Source organism: Mandrillus leucophaeus, unplaced genomic scaffold (genome assembly GCF_000951045.1).
Source record: "Mandrillus leucophaeus isolate KB7577 unplaced genomic scaffold, Mleu.le_1.0 Scaffold371, whole genome shotgun sequence".
NCBI classification, from domain to species: domain Eukaryota; kingdom Metazoa; phylum Chordata; class Mammalia; order Primates; family Cercopithecidae; genus Mandrillus; species Mandrillus leucophaeus.
The window spans coordinates 1,029,048-1,046,870 of NW_012103932.1; the positions used below are offsets into that span (position 1 = coordinate 1,029,048).

Genomic DNA, 17,823 nt, shown 5'->3' on the forward strand with positions numbered 1-17,823 from the left:
TACTCTGTCATCCAGACTGGAGTGCAATGGCATGATCTCAGCTCACTGCAACCTCCACCTCCCAGGTTCAAGTGATTCTCCTGCCTCAGCCTCCAATGTAGCTGGGATTACAGGCACCCATCACCATCCCTGGCTAATCTGTGTATTTTTAGTAGAGACAGGGTTTCACCCATGTTGGCCAGGTTGGTCTTGAACTCCTACTCAAGTGATTTGCCTGCCTCAGCCTTTCAAAGTGCTGGGATTGCAGATGTGAGCCACCATGCCCGGCCAACTTTCACTAATCTTAAAAGCCTAGCTACATTTTCAGAGTGTTTAAGACAACATTATTCCTATATTGAGATAGGCAATCTAATTTTAAAAACCTGTACTATGAATCCAGACAGCTAAATTCAAATCAAAAGCTGTGTCACAAACTACGTAACTAAAAGTTTATCAATTTTGTTTTCATGTGTAAAATAAGAACAACGATAGTCTCTAACTCATAGGGTTTGGGAACAGTAAAATGAAATGTATATTTAAGTTTTCCGGTGTAAGAAGCAGACAGATGGCAGAGTCCCTGGCTCAGCCACTCATGATGACAAGGCATCAATGTCATCATCATCATTAGTATTATTATGAGGAGCGATATCTTGATCATCCTTTAATCTAGTAGGGTCAATCTATGAGAACTTCTATATAACCCCATCTAAATTTTTCTTCCTTTTGAGGATTCAAGACCCAGTCAGTAAAGCAGTGCCTATTCAATTTTACTTGAAACAAAGTAAATAAATTGGCTTAAAAGAACAACAACAATCTACTAAGAGATTTAGATTCAATGGCCATTTTATTGAGCACTAAGGACTTCATTATGACAAAGTCGGCATCTGACATGTCCATATAAACCAAGATAATATAATTGTGTTAAATAAGTACCTTGACACAGGAGGATCACCTGAGTAAAAGAGTTCAAGACCAGCCCAAGCAACACAGCAAGATGCCCATCTCAAAAAACAAAACAAAACAAAAACCCTGCAGGTATTTTAATTTAACTTTTACATATCCTTTGTTTTGGAATGCTTACTTGCTTAAACAGACTAAATAGCTGGAGGTCAAATCTTCTCTAGCCATTGATGTGAACCAACCAAACTATATTCTCAAGGAGTATTTTGTTAACTCGGTACCAGCTATCTGACAAATTTGAAAATACAACTGTATTTCTTTGATGAACTCTGTAACTGGGGTAGGGTGTTATTCAACATAAGATTTATTCAGGCTGGGCATGGTGGCTCACACCTGTAATCCCAACACTTCGGGAGGCCAAGGTGGGCAGACTGTTTGAGCCCAGGAGTTTGAGACCTGTCTGGGCAACATGCTGAAACCCCATCTCTGCAAAAAATGCAAAAATTAGCTGGGCGTGGTGGTGTGTGCCTACAGTCCCAGCTACCCAAGAAGCTGAAGTGGGAGAATCGCTTGAGCCCAAGAGGCTGCAGTGAGCCATGTTCATGTCACCGTACCGCAGACTGGGTGACAGGGCGAGACTCTGTCTCAAAAAACAAAAATTATTCACCTAAACATGTTTTTCTTTTAAAATGTCTACCCTAATTAATCTAGATCCTTCAAAGTTACTGACCCTTTGAATGCACTCTTCAATCTACAATTGTCTTTATTTCTGTAGCATTACCTATAAAAATTAGAGCCCTAGTAAAAGAAGCCCATTTTTACAAGTTACACCTCTCTCAAATGTATTTTAGATGTACAATTTCCTACTAACATCTTGAGTTGCTTAATAGTTTAAAAAAAAAATTATTAGGGAGAACCAGAAAAAGAACAATTATAGGGAATTCTTTTAATTTGCCCTGAAATAATTTTATTTTCCTTAACATTTCAACAGGAGTCACTAAGACATTACTTCCTAATTTTAACATTGCATGTGAATATCAAATATACACTTACTCTTTGTAGGTGCGCTCTAGATTACACGGCATAGTAAAACAAGCTATGTAGCCCATTAATAAGGTATTTAGGTGTGATAGCAACTCCTGCTCCATAAAAGGATGACAAGGGATGAAAATATAAATATATATATATATAGGATTTGAGTTTTACTGGGAGCAAAGGTTGAAACAAAGTAGCACTGTGAGAAATCAGCTAGCAAAAGACCATCACAGAAGCCTGAAATCAGATGGCTCAAAGTATAGTTAATAACATCCAAAAGCTAGACTAGAGGTCTAGAAGAGATCACTGGTTAATAATTACTAACCAATTTTATTTATACCAGAGATGTAATGACAAGCAGTGTGGAAATTAAACATATACATTTGTTATCTTGTGCATGTTTTTAAAAAGCAAAAGAAATCAAGTGTGCATCACACCAAAGCAGGTTTGTATCTTACTTCCACTCCTCTGGTGGGTGGGCAAGCTCATACTTCTCCCTCACACTGGAGACGCCCATATCCACGTGAAGCCAGTGAACCTCCTCTGACCGCAGGTGACTGAGGCGGAATCCATAGCAGGCCACATGCTTTACTTTGTGACTGTCCACTATCTTCTGAATGATGCCCTAAAACATACCCCCCACAAGAATGACTGTTATAAACTGAAAAAAAAAAAAAAAAAAAGGCAAACTATATGCTAAAAAGTAATGCAATATTCATTTCTTTTAGTCAATTATCAGAAATCTTTGTATGAGAATATCAAGTTAAATAAATGACTTAGGAATCTTTGTTTCTGAAACAGTATTTTCAAGAACAAGGAGAAGTTTTAGAAAAGACAACATAAAGAGATTATCTCCTTTCGTCATTAACAAGGCATGTAAACTTAAAAATACATTTCTGCAATTCCACTATCATCATCCCCCAAACCTGTCAAAGCACACCAGTTATCTTTCAGTTACTACTTTCTAAGGTCCAGACCCAAGGACGGGGTTATACTTTCTAGAACAGGGAGATCATACTGTTCAAGACCAGGCTGCAACATTCATAATCATTTTTTTAAAAAACATACATTCAGGAACACACACTTAAGGCTATGTTTCTGGTGACACTGGAGATACATGAAAAGTTCTTTGAATTAGGGCCTAATCAGTTTATTACTTGCTCTTTAAAAATTATTATGAAACAATCTAAAATACTCCCAAATCTAATGCTTCTAACATGTGTTCCCTTGAGTTCAGAGGAGAAGGTCACCTTTGAATGAGGTCATCAGGGAATGTTCCTTAGAGATGGTGAAATTTCTCCTGGAGCAATGGACAGGTTAAGTGTTAGAACTGACTCTTGCCCTGTACCTACCTAAGTATGAGGGCCATGGGAGAATATGTTGTTAAGTGGGCAGCATGTATAGAAGACTCATTTGGGAACATGACAGAACCATCTGCTGCCCTTTACATGAGGGTATGCAAATCACAACCAACTGTGACCTCAATCTTTTAGGTGATAAGACAAGTATTTTTTTAAATGATGCTGATATTAAAATGAAAATGTCCATGAAAGAAAATAATCACTAGTTTTTAGAATTGCAATTAATTGAAGTTATAATAAAACTTGTAAGACATACATAAAAGTTCCTGCACTCACCAAGTATTGCTTTATTACAGCACAATGCTGCTGATCATAATAAAGGATATTATCCCCAGTCTTCTCCATAATCTAAGACAAATCATAACATGTACCATATACAAAAACTGTCCAAAACCCAGTATATGCACACTGGGGACGTGTGCTGCTGTGCTGGGCTCCCGATACTGGCACCTGGTATGTGGCAGACCTCCCAGGGCACTGAATGAATGAAGTGGTAGAGTCAATCTCTCTTTCAGACAACTCAATCCCAGGTACGAAGTTGTTTATCAAGCACAGGAAGTGGCAGAGAGAGGGACAAAGGAAGGGAGTAAACATGGTATCAAGAGAGAAAGCATGAACAACAGACCAGGCTGGAAGAGTCAAAGACAGATTCATAAAGATGATGAATTCTCATCAGGACAGGAAGGATGCTTACAGCCTACATACTCCTATGTGGAACTGACAGAAGCATAAAATGTTCTTCCTGGCTTTTTGATCCAAGGCCCAGAATTCATGACAGGGCCACTGTAAATGATAGTACCCTACCTACACAAGGATGTACAGCCGAGGGCAGAGAGTCCACATTCTAGTCTTTAAACCTTGTACTCTGGGGTGGGGAACTTGCCTAGAGAAAGGAGCACCTTTTAACAATTCTCTCAGAAGTGACTTCTGCAGCTTCTTGACAACACACAAATCCCTGAACTATAAAGGATGGAAGCTAGCACCTCTGCGAAATTCCCACCAAAGCTCCTGGTTCCCTGTCCTGCTCTGCCAGGTCAACACCTAGTACACACCAACACTAGTTACCCTTGGTAAAGCACAGGTCAGTAAGTCTCCTTGCTCCACAACTCACTACTACTACCAATTCAAGAGGCAGCTCTCTCTTGTTAGAGCTGCGATCAATGTCTACACTGGTCTCTAGACATCTGCCTCAGGTCACTTGGTCTATCATTCCATAAACTGATGTTGAATATAAGGCAGTGAGGAACACAAATCATTTCTTATAATTGTCACCATTCACATCCTAAGAAAAAGCCCAGCTTCTCTGGGTGCCTTCTGTAGTGACCCCATGAAAAAGTCACTTCATCTCCTCTGAACTCACAGCACACATATAGGAGACCTGCAGCAAACCAGTCTCAAAGAAGCTTAGCCCAGAACCGTGGTATTTGTTAGGGAAAGGCAGGTTTCTGTCTTGGAGTTTTATGGAACAGAGAGAATCTTATTCCATTCACTTGATCATGCTGCCTGAAGAGACTGAGAGTGACTTCAAGTGTGGATTTGAGTAACACTGCCTTTGCATACAGTAGTACCTCATGAGTAAACCAGCTTTCAATTTTCACTCTCCATGGAATAGTGAAAAGCAATAAACACACAGATATTACCTTCTGTTTCATTTTTTGCTTTCTCATTACGCATCCATATTGCACTCTGTACTACTGCTCATTCTCTAGCAGCTTATAAATTTCTCTGGGTAACGGCAAACATTACAAATATACAAAGTGCTTAAATATGTGGTGCTAAATGTATATACTCAGTAACTTAAGTAATTTTGAGAACTAAATATCTGGTCTGGATAACTCAACAAATAATTCTGAAAACTATGTATTTAGTGAGGAATGTATACTCAACCAACTCTACAGTGCTGCCATATGGAAGTGCCCCATTTTCACATCACACACGCATACATTTAGAATAAAAATGACTGTCTCTAAAAAGATAATAGGACATGGGTGTTTAAAATGCCACTAAAGGTACCAGAATTAAATTTAAATTTCTCATTGTGGCTTTGAAGACACACCTATATGGTCCTATGAAATACAAAACAACAGTTGGCTACTCTGAAACCTGTCTCTCATATCCCAAGTGTCAGAAATACACAACTTTTCTGATTAAATTCTCATATAGACATTCATGGTAAAAGAATTCTTTTTAAGGTTAAAATAAAAGAAGCCAGTGTTTACATCATGCCTGTATCTTATCAGGAACATAACATTAAATGTGCAAGGTCATTTTACTACTGATGAATAAAGATTTCCTTGTTCTGCGGGAGAAAGGAAGGTGTAAATGAAAATACTGCTATGAACATTCTTCTAGCTGTCATCAAAAGTATTTATGACCACTGCATAGAAACAGGCAAAATTTCCTTTAACTGAAACATTTTGATAAGTACAACCAAACTTCCTGCCCATCAACAAAACTACACCAATTATACTTGATGCATAATGTTACAAAGTATCATTTATCTCACATTAATAATGAGTAAAATTAATCTTAGGATGATCAATTTGATGACCAAAAAAACTCCCACAGGTATTTTACCGTTGTTATGATGGTTTAATTTCCCTGATTATTCACTAGTGAGATGAGGCCATAGTTTTGTTCATTTCTGAAAGTTTTTATTATTTTGCTTGGTTCCATTTAGCCACTTACCTTTGAGATAGTACTTTCAAACAAATGACCTTCACCACTGTTCGAAATAGGTTACATGACTCTTCCCTCCATGTTCATTCTTTCATGAATGTTCATTCATTTATTCATGAGCACCTGAAGTGCCCACTACATGCATGATGCTAGTGACACAGTAACGGTTAAGATGCAATCCTGACCCTCAGATGTCTTAGAGTCTCACAGGACAAAGACATGACAATGAATATGTGCAAATGAATATTAAGTGGTTTGTGGGGAAAAGGGGACAAAAAGGGATATTTTATATTTTTAGCTATAGCCTCACACTTAATTTTCAGATTTATTACTAGAAGAGATATTTGAAGCAACACACATTGATGACACTGTTCATCTCCTTACTGCTTCCTAAGAATTACCAAATATAATCATCATTACTGATTCTTCTATAGTATAGTGTTTCTTTTTCTCATTGTGTTTCTCTTTCAGATACTCTTCAGCTTTAGAAAACCAAGGGATTCCTATCATTCTTCTTGGAGGCTTTCATCACTGGGTTATCAAAAAACAAGATCCAGAAATTCAAATCCTGTTCTCCAACACCTAGTACATTTCCTCCTCTTGGTCCAGTAGTAAACTAGGAGTCCTTCTAAAAGTCTTCTAAGACAAAGAATGCACTTTTTTATCTTGATGGTCCACGGTCAGTGTATTAGTTCCCTATTACCTCCGTAATAAATCACCACAAATTTGGGGGCTTAAAACACAACAAGTGCATTACCTTTTAGTTTTGTAAATCACAAGCACGAAATGGGTCTCACTGGCCTAAAATGAGGATGTCAGCAGGGACGTGCTATTTTCTGGAGGCTCTTAGCTTGCCTTTTCCAGCTTCTACAGGGCACCTGCACTCCTTGGCTCATGGTCTTCTCCTTCCATCAATGTTGCATCTGATCCTTCTTTCATATTCACCTCCCACTGACCACAGTAATAAAAGGCCCACTGCAGTGAAGGACTCATCATCTCCCCACCTTCAGGTCTGTAGCCTTAATCACGCCTACAAAGTACCTCTGGCCACGTAAGAGGACATCTGCACAGGTTCTGGGGATTAGGATGCAGACATCTTTAGGAGCCAACATTCTACCTATGGGAAATCACTACCTCAATCACTATCTCTAAGGATTTTGAAATCAAAATGTTTCTCTTTCTCGTGCTCTATTAGCTTAGATTCTTCCCCTTAACACAGCTTTTATGCTTTTTCTTAAAGCTTTCCTTTCTAGCTTTCTTCCTAGATGATACTTTCTATCCTGTAAAGGAAGAGTTTAATTTTCTAAGACCTTCATAGTCCTTTCTAGAATCAAAACTATTTGAATTCATAATAATCAATGTTCAACTGATTTTTATTAATAATCAATTAATTATTTTTGAATGTTTTTAAAATACACATTCACTGCTCCTCTATCAGAAAGAACAGCTTACACTTCTAAACATGAAGTGTGCAGTGATGACACCTAACAATAAACACTGAAGACCACTGGACTGCTCTGAAAAGTCCTCCAGGCACCTCCCTACGGCCGAACTCCGGGAAAATTCCCTGAGGAATTCCCTTCCCCTACAGATACCAGTTGTTTATAGCACAGTTTGTTCTTGCAGAATCCCAAATCACTGAAAATTTTCCCATTCCCATCAAAATGATGATTTTAAATTGAACACAATGTTACTTCCCATTGCTAGTCTTCTCACTACCAGCTTGGTAACAGTAATTAGTATTAATCCAACCCAACACACCTATATTTTAGTCAACTACATGAACTGATTTTTTTCCATTTACAATTACTACAGATTCAGATTTACCAACCATTCCCTACTAGCTCATGAGTAGTACTGAAACCTGTGGCTATATATTTAGAAAAATTCGATGTACCAATCACAAAAATTTTAAGGGGTTTTGAATGTGATAAGAATACTGTCCAAGAACTCAATGGTGGTGCAATCTTAAGCAGCATCATATGCTATTTGCCCAGTACTTGCCTGGTGTATGGGCATAAAATTATTTGTTCTCATCCCTGTAATGTCTTTTTAAAAAGTAAGCTAGGTACAAAGATTTGATAGAGATATCAGTAAAGTGGCGTATCGCTTTGAATAGGCATGCTCTTTGGCTATTAAATCAATATATTTGTGGTTGTCAATTAAGGCTTTCTACTTCTGTGGCCAATTCTCCTAACATATTTCTGTCAGAAATATTCCATTTCGCCTTGGATGCCATATAGTCATTCAACAAAAGTATACCTATACCTACTGAGCACTTGGTGTTTGCCTGCTAGACATTGTTGAAGACGTTGGCAATAATACCATGAAGTACAAAGATCCCTGATGTCACAGAACTTAAGAAGTTGGGGAAGAAAACAGCTAATAAATGAGCAAACAAATCAAGTACAAGACAATGTCAATAATAATGATCTGAAGAAAATAAAACAATGACAGAAGAACAGAAATGGTGAGCCATAAGGGAGCATTCTTAGACTGGGATGTCCCTGGAGGCAGAATTAGTAAGGGCAGAGTGAGAACAAGCAAGAAGCCAGATCCTGTAGGTCCTTGTAGGCCACAAAAGGAATCTGGCTTTTAGTCTGGAAGAAATGGGGAGCTCTTGGGGGGTTTTAAGCAAATCACTGATTCAGTGATTGGCATGTTAGACAAACAGGAAACAAAGAAAAAGTGAGTGACTAGGACAGAAGGTGACAGGGCACGATGGGATGGGGTAGAGGAGATGGGTGAGACTCTCGAAGGATCATGTTGACTAAATGAAACCAGGTTCTGAGTGGAGGAGTGAAGTACTCCGGCTTTTATCTCTCCAGGATCATTCTGGCTGCTGGGTTATCAACAGACTAAGGAGAGCAAGTAGGGAAACAAGATGTCAGTTAGGATACCATGCCATAATGTATGGAGGAGACATTTTAAGGCAGCTACTGGAGAGGAGCTCAAAGAAAGAGGTAGCAGTGGAGGCGATATGAAATGGGTAGGTTCTGGATATATTTGTGAAGATAATGTGGACAGGATTAGCTAATGTATTGGATATGGCTTGAGAGCAAAAGAGGAATAAAGGATGATTGCAAATGGATCTAAGTGACTAAAAGATGAGGTAACCCTTTGACAGGAGCACTGGGTGGTTATTTTGTAGCAAGAAGTTTAAAGACAGAGAAGTGAGGTACAAATGCTGGGGAAAGGGAACACATAGAAATGTGTGGACTTCTTCAAGTGCTGCAGTTCACGAAAGTGGAGGAGGTTTGAAATGGTTGTCTAGGAGAGAACAAGATGGAGGGATACAGCTTGACAGCTGGGTAGCACTAAGGTTGCAAATCTAGAATGAGACCAATCACAGGATGGCGACAGATGGAGAATAGGCAGAAAGTTGGATTAAATCATGGTGGTAGATTCAAGAGACTACGGGGACATTAAGAGAGGTACAAGACCGCATACAAGGCAGCAAGTATGACAATGGACCACTGTCTCTTGCATCCTGCTACAGTATCTTCTTCTGGGCTCACTTTTTTCCATGCAGAATTATATCATCTAATTGTTTCAAAGACAGCCCATGCTATTAGCTTTCTATGTCACTACTTCTCTGCAGATACCTTCATTTCACATTATCTTGATTCACAGTTTATCAGATACAGACTTCTAAGGTACACGTTATTTTCCCTGAGTCCTTTGAAGATACTGTTCCAATATCTTCTTGCATCCAGCACTGCTGATGAAAAGTCTGGTGTAAATGTCATTCTTTCTCCTAAATAGGCGATTTCTCCAGTAGAATTTGGAATTTTATGTCATTATTTTTCTGAATTATCACTGCCATGTTTCTAGATGACTGCTCTTATTCAACACTGTATAGCCTGGGTTTCTCTTGGCTGTTCTAGATTGACCCCACGCTTATCTCTAGGGCTGCCCGAAGCACAGTACTGACACTTGGCCAAAGCTATGGCCAAGATAAGTGATGTTTGTGATCATGGGATCCTGAGCTGTTTAAGGGGCAGAATATACCAGCTTGTCAGTGAGATTTTGTAATAATAACTGGACTGACAAGGTGCATCTGATTTTGGCAGCGCCTGGGGAGGTCCACAGGTTGAGCTTGGCTATGTAGATGGAGATGCTTGTGTGACCCTCTCACAGATCCCTACCACTTCCTCATACCAAGGTGCTTTACACATAAGCCAGTAATGGTTTCACATCTACAGAAAAATCATGTCCAAGGCCAAGAAGCCTGGACCCAAGATCTCCAGATCACTTCAATGAGTATCATTTTACTACTGTCGCTGTAATGGACATTGCCTATAAACAGTGAAATCTTGTGAATCTTTTCAACAACCAAACATTAATTAACATACAATTAGCACACACAACTGTAAAAGCACTAATACTTATTAAGTGAAGCACGAGAAAGCCTCTACAATGAAATGTTACAAAAATCCAGACATTCTTGGTGAAAACAAATCTTTAAACTCCTCAAAAGGTTTTGGTTTTTCTGATCCAAACAGTCTTTCTGAGAATTTGCTTTCTATAGAGCTCAGCTGTCCAGCAGAAATATAATGCAAGCCATATAAGTAATTTTAAAATGTCTAGTAGCCACAGTAAAAAATAAACAGGTGAATTCAATTTCAGTAATATAGTTAACCTACTGTATCAAAAGTATTACCATTCAACATGTAATCGTAACACACTGATGAGATATTTTATTCTGTTTTCTTACTCTTTGAAATGTGGTATATATTTTTAAACTATAGCACATGTCAATTCAGACTAGCCACATTCAAGTGCTCAACAGCTGCACATGGCTACGATAATGGACAATGTAGCTATGAGTTTAAGACTGAATCGAATTATTCACTACCTGAATAACAAGAAGTTGTATCATTTCAGAAAATAGTTGTGTGGCATCCCCTTTGATGCTATTCAGTGGTCAGTTTCTTTCTGACAAGTAATTACACTTAGATTCTTTACTAATCTAATTCTTCAATCTAAATCCTACAATCCCCACTTCCTGTTCTAAGGTCATCAGGCCTTCAAATGCTGTCATGTTTCTTCCATTTTTCTCTTTCCTGACAATACTCTGTAACCACAATGCTCCTTTGTCTGATACCTCTTATGTTCTTCAGATGTGCAAATCCACTCATTAATTTACAATTACGATATTGCATTTTCAAATGTTATAGCATTAAAGCATTCAATGGAAGTGGGTTATGAATAACATCCAATCTTCCATTACAGTGACTCAGTATCATGAGAACCTCATGCTATCCCAGGAAAGGCTATGGTGAATTCAATGCCAACTGTGATTTTTCTGCCTCAATCTGAAAATCACTGACTGATGATTTGCCAATTACTGTGAACTAAAACACCTTGTTTGTGGTCACATACATTTGATCAGATTGATATTCACGAGTTTGATAAATGAGTTCTGATAACTTACGCATTTGCATCGGATGTAAATTTTTCTTCACAATATGAATGTATGACTAGGAAGTTTTTAACACTGGCTACAGGCTGACATGCCTGCACTGACACTGGCTCTATGGTAGTAATCCCCTTACATGAAGAAAGTTTGATACTAAAACCATGGCACATTTGTTACACTCTTTCCTAGGTGAGTTTTCTGATGTAAGTCTTGAACATTTTTTCTAAATGTCTTGTCAAATTCATAATCTTCGAAAGGTTTGCCTCCTGTATGAATGCTCTGAAGTTCATTAGCACTGATACAATGGTTTTATTGAAGAGTTTCCTCATTCATTGTATCTGAAATCTACAAAGACTAGAATATACACTAAAAGCCTTACATCAAGTTACATCTACAAGATTTCTTTCCAGTATGAATTATCTGAAAAACCTTACGGCAGGACCCTCATTTCAGGCCTTTCCACTAAATGACAGTGTTTATAAAGTTAAAAGTAAAACACAGAAGCAGAAAAAAACAGAAAAAGCAAAAAAGCTAACCAGCTTCATAAAGAGTTTGTAAAAAAAGAGGCTATCATATTTTTAATAATCCATTTGAAATAGTTCGCTAATATTAAAATTTAGAGGTAACAAAAAATTATGTAAAATTTATAGATAAGACTTTAGCCTTAAATCCTTTTTCTTTCTTTTTTTTTTTTTTTTTTGAGACAGAGTCTCGCTTTGTTGCCCAGGCTGGAGTGCAGTGGCGCGATCTCAGCTCACTGCAACCTCTGCCTCCTGGGTTCAAGTGTTTCTCCTGTCTCAGCCTCCTGAGTAGTTGGGACTATAGGCATGTGCCACCACAACTGGCTAATTTTTGTATTTTTTGTAGAGATGGGGTTTCACCATGTTGGCCAGGCTGGTCTCGGACTCCTGATCTCAAGTGACCTGCCCACCTTGGCCTCCCAAAGTACTGGAATTACAGACATGGACCACTGTGCCCAACCTTTTAGCCTTAAATCTAAATTCTACCAATCCCTTTGCTTTGGTTAAAAATAATAAGGGCATGTAAGTTAGAGAGTAGTAAATTAATTAATTCAGCTACTGTAAAAAGAAAAAAAAAAGAAAAAGAGAAAAGAAAGAAAGAAAATAAAAAAGACGTATCTAAACTTCCTTGTCACGGAAACTTCTACTCCTTAAAGATGAATAGAGACTAGGTGGAGAGGGGAAGAAAGAGGAGGTATTTAACACTTCACCTAAGCAAATACTGAACATTTAAATACTGAACTCAGCTTTCTGAAATCACAGTGCTACCTTCTCATTCCCCACTTTCAGGGAGATGTAGTTACCTTTGCCTAGCATGCTCTTCTCCCATAATTCTGTATCACTATCTTTACTCACTTCCCAGACCCAAAGGAAATACTTTCCAGTACTAACTTCTACATTTAAAAGGTATTATTCCTCCACGCTTCCACAACAACCTCCCGTGAGGCATTTCTGCACTGTACTATAATCACATTCATGATGTCTCTCCCTCTACAGGCTCTAAGCTGTAAGATCAAGGACTTCACAGGGACCTTTTACATCTTCAGAACCTAGCACAGTGTCTGACACATAGCATATGTTCAAGAGTTTTAAAAGAAATTATCCTATCTGAAATCATGCAAATACCTTCAAAATTACACTTTCTAGAAAAGTAGTTTATTTCTTGAGTTATTAGAGGCTATTTTAGGTGCACTGTTTCCTAGTACTCACCCAAGAGTTTAAAAAAAGAAACCTACGAGGGAAAAACAAGTCAATGGCATTTTATGACTAAAATATGATTCAGTCACTATTTTTCTAAGAAACTTTACAACAATTAGAACTCCGGTCAGTCACATATTAACTAATAAATCTTAAAAATAACGTTTCTGTAATATGAAAAGTCCCTGATAAGTTAAATGAAAATTATTACACTATCTTTTTTCATACACGCCATTAAATTTTAACCTAAATAAATATTAAAGATGTCTCATGGAAAAACGTACTTACCCTGACATCAGTAGCATCTCCATGCCTGATAATACTGGCCCAGGTGGTTGGCTCACTATTGCTTTCAAAATAATGAAAGACCTTTAATACTCGCTCCATCGCACCAGGAGAACGTTCCATACCAGTACCCAGGTGAGTCTTAGTACTCGAATTTGGTGTGTGATTCAAGTTGGGGTCAAGGTAAGCAGCTGCCATTATTTTGCTAGATGCTAGGTATCTGTCATATTCTGTTAAGAGAACAAAATAATTTTTGGTGTATAATACTTGAAATCTACCAATTACAATGTGATATGTTGATGTTTATACGAAATGTCCTATACTCTCTCAAGTTATATGCAGAAGGAGCCTGAGGAGAATAGAGACCTAACCCACTAAAATAATCGCTCTCTCTCCCCACACCCAGAGTAGGACGTGATTTACAGAATAAATATTTGTTAAACAAATTATTAAAAGGCCAGGACTCCAATTTCAGCTGTGTCAAAAAGTATCTACAAACAATATAACACCCCCATCCCCACCCCTTTTATTATCATAGCCTTTATATTTGTTGGAAAATCTCATAGCAAAGCCAAATTTGTGAATTTGCTGCCTACTTTTGAAAACTTTTACCTAAGAGAAAAGTTCTTTCTTCGTATAATACAAATTCAATGAATGTCATTACATATACTACACACTGGTGATTAACAACACTATAATTAAAATAAGGTCCCTGGCTTAACCAACTCACTGTTAACAGGAGAATCAGACAGAAAGCAACTGAAAACAAAACGAAAAAAGCATGCACAATTACATTTTTTAAGTGTGATAAAGAGCTTCTATTTGAGTGTGAAGAAATAGCCTGCACAAGCCTGAACACCCACTGAGAAAAACGAAAATCCAGATTAAAAATCTTTTTAACCCAAACAATGTTTGAAGGGCTCAAGACGAAGACATTCTGAGGCAACCAAGACAATGAGTGACACAGATGAAGACTGGGAAATGATACTTAACAACTGGCTGCTTTTTCCCACAGGGCATTTGCCAATTCTGAGCCCTTCAGAGCTTGAAGGGCCAGGAAAAGTCTACTAATGGGAGAGGAACCAGCAGAGCTTTTGGCAGCAAGAGATCAAATCTTGGATTCTGGTGAGAAGGAAGGGTGGAGACTGTGTCAAACACTCTGCGGGTTGTCTCCTGAAGACAGTTACTGAATCCTGAACCTGAGCTGAGAAGGAGCCTCTCAAAACAGTGAAAGCATTTAGAAAACAGGAGTAAGACCTCAGGAATAAACCAGAATAATATCAGGACATTCCCAGGCTTGCACTGAGAACAGCTGGGTGCAGAAGCAAAGGGAGCTTTGTAAACCTGGAGTACAATACCTGCTCAGATCCATCATGGCAGGCCAGGTATGGCTGCTCATGCCTGTAATCCCAGCCCTTTGGAAGGCTGAGGCAGGAAGACTGCGTGAACCCAGGAGTTTGAGACCAGCCTGGGCAACATGACAAGACCTTGTCTCTACTAAAAAATACAAAAATTAGCTTGGGCATGGTAGTGTGTTCCTGTAGTCCCAGCTACTCAGGAGGCTAAGGTGGGAGGACAGCTTGAGCCCAGGAGGTTGAGGCTATAGTGAGCTGTGACTACATTGCTGCACGTCAGCCTGGACCACAGAGTAAGACTGTCTCAAAACAAACACACACACAAACACAAAACCACAGATCCAGCCAGGCACAGATGCTCATGCCTATAATCTCAACACTTTGGGAGGCTGAGGCAGGCAGACTGCTTGAGCTCAAAAGTTCAAGACCAACCTAGCCACCTTGGCAAAACCCCATCTCTACAAAAAAATACAATAAAGAGCCAGGAGTTGTGGCACAAGCCTGTAGTCCCAGCTACTTGGGAGGCTGAGGTGGGAGGATCACTTGAACCCAGGAGGGGAACGCTACAATGAGCCGAGATTGTGCCACTGCTCTCCAGCCTGGGGGACAGAGCCAGACCCTGTCAGCTCCCCACTATCTGCCCAGCAAAGAAAAGGGCCAACCCTCTGTTGGTATCAAACAAAGCACAAATAACATCTTTTCATCCAAATCACTTTCCAATTAGTTAAAAAAAAAAAATGATATGACAGCACAGTAAAAGGAAAACCATAAACCAAGTCAAAAGATGCCAAAAACACAAAAGAAAAACACATGTACCATATATCACAGAAATAAGCTAATACCCTATATATATACAGAAATTCTTTTAAAATGAGGGGGGAAATGATAGAAAAGAATGCAAAAGACAATCCAATTAATTAAAAAGATATACCAAGTGTAGGCAAGGATGTGAAGAAACTGAAACCTTCCTACATTGCTGGAAGAGTATAAAATGGTGCAACTGCTATGAAAATAGTTTGGCAGCTCCTCAAAAGGTTAAACACGGAGTTACCATGTGAACCTACCATTCCATTTCTAGGTAGACATACGCCCAAAAGAACTGAAAATGTATGTCCAAATAAAAACTCACGGCCGGGCATACTGGCTCATGCTTGTAATCCCAGCACTTTGGGAGACTCAGGCAGGTGGATTGCTTGAGCTCAGGAGTTCAAGACCAGCCTGGGCAACATGGCAAAACCCCATCTCTACAAAAACCACAAAAATTAACTGGGCATGGTGGCATGTGCCTGTAGTCCCAGCTACTTGGGAGGCCGAGGCTTGCTTGAGCCCAGGAGGTCGAGGCTGCAGTGAGCTGTAATCATGCCACTGCACTCCAGCTTAGGTGACAGAGAAAGACCCTGAGATAAAACAAACTGAAACACCCTCACATGTGAATGTTCACAGCAGCATTACCCACAACACTGAAAAGGGAAAATAACCCAAATATCCACATCCTTCACTGGATAAACAGATTAACAAAATGTGGTATACCCAACAATGAAATATTGTTCAGCAAAAAAAGAAATGAAGCACTGATATATGCTACAGCACAGAGCAACCTTGAGAACATTATACTACAAAGGAATCAGACATGAAAGATCACAAATTGTGATTCCACTTACATGAAGGAATACACAAATCTATAGAGAAGAAAGATTACCAGCTGCCAGTGGCTAGGGGTAGGGCAGAGTTGGGAATGACTGCTAATAGGTAAGGAGTTTCTTTTGGGGATGAGAGAAATGGTTTGAATTTTGATCATGGTGATGGTTGAATATACTAAAAAACACTCAATTGTACACTTTGAAGTTGTTAAAATGGTAAATTTTATGTTATAGGAATTTTACCTCTGTGAAAATACAAATACATAAACAACTGTCGATTTTTTAAAAAGGTCACAGCAGTACCCTGTCTGTTGGTAAGGATGTGGGGAAACAGGAACTCTCATACACTACTCATGGGAATGTGAATTTTCTATCATATGGATAAAGAGGAATTTGACAATAACAAAACTACATGTGCCTTCTGATCCAGCAATTCCACTTCTAGAAATTTATGAAAAGATACACTGTTACAAACTAAACATTTGTGTGCTCCCAAAATTAGTAAGTTGAGACCATATTCCCCAATGTGATGCTATTACAAGGTAGGGTCTTTTGGAGGCAATGTGGACTAGATGAGGTCATAATGGTGAGGCCCTCATGAATGGGATTAGTGTCCTTGTGAAAGTCCAAGAGCATGCTTCCTGTCTCTGCTCTCCAGAGATATGCCTGAGCATCTAAGTCCACAGTCTGAAACCCGGAAAAAAGGGCCCTCACCAGAACTCCACCATACTGTCACTCTTATCTAGGACTTCCAGCCTCTAGACCAGTGAGAAATAAGTTTCTGTTGTTTATAAGCCACCCAGTTTATGTATTTTGTTACAATCATCCCAAGTGAAGAGATATGTTTAACAACAACATGAAAATACATATGCATAAGGTTATTCACTGCAGCCTTGCAAAGTATTAGGGAACACCTAAATGCCCATTCATGGGAGACTAATGGAATAAACTATGGTACCTTCCCATAATGGAGTACTATGAATCTGTTGGGGGCGGGGGGAAAGGAAAGAAGAGCCCTATAATTGACTAAGTATGATTTCCAGGATTTATTAAGTTAAAAACCCAAAGTGCAAATCACAGCCACAGCATACCTTTTGAATAAAATGGGGAAAATAGGAAAATACAAATGTGTCTGCTCATATGTGCAAAATAACTCCATAAAGTAGAAATGGGAGTCCAGTGAGATTGGTTACACATGGGAGAGGTGTGACCAAGATGGAAAGTGCAGGAATGGGGTGGCACTTCTGAGTATACATGAATACACCCTTATAACTTTTGGTACCCTACAGAAGATCTGAAGAGCACGAGGAACAAATCTGATCTAACTGACACTATACCTAATAGGATAATACATAATCTTTGCAAGTACACAAGAAATATTTTCTAAAGTTGCCCATATGCTGAGTGAAAGAGCAAGATTCAATAAATATCAAGGGACTAAAATTATTC

At 38.8% G+C, this 17,823-nt stretch overlaps 1 protein-coding gene across 1 annotated transcript in view; it reads right to left on the reverse strand.

Annotated features, from left to right (window-relative positions):
- The window catches only part of PTK2 (protein tyrosine kinase 2), a 342,995-nt gene that overhangs the window by 260,654 nt on the left and 64,518 nt on the right, over positions 1 to 17,823 (reverse strand). The window contains exons 4-5 of the mRNA XM_011990150.1: positions 13,383 to 13,609; positions 2,373 to 2,539 (exon numbers count right to left, since the gene is read on the reverse strand). Of these exons, the coding sequence (XP_011845540.1) occupies positions 2,373 to 2,539; positions 13,383 to 13,609 (394 nt within the window). The remainder of the gene's footprint in view (positions 1 to 2,372; positions 2,540 to 13,382; positions 13,610 to 17,823) is intronic.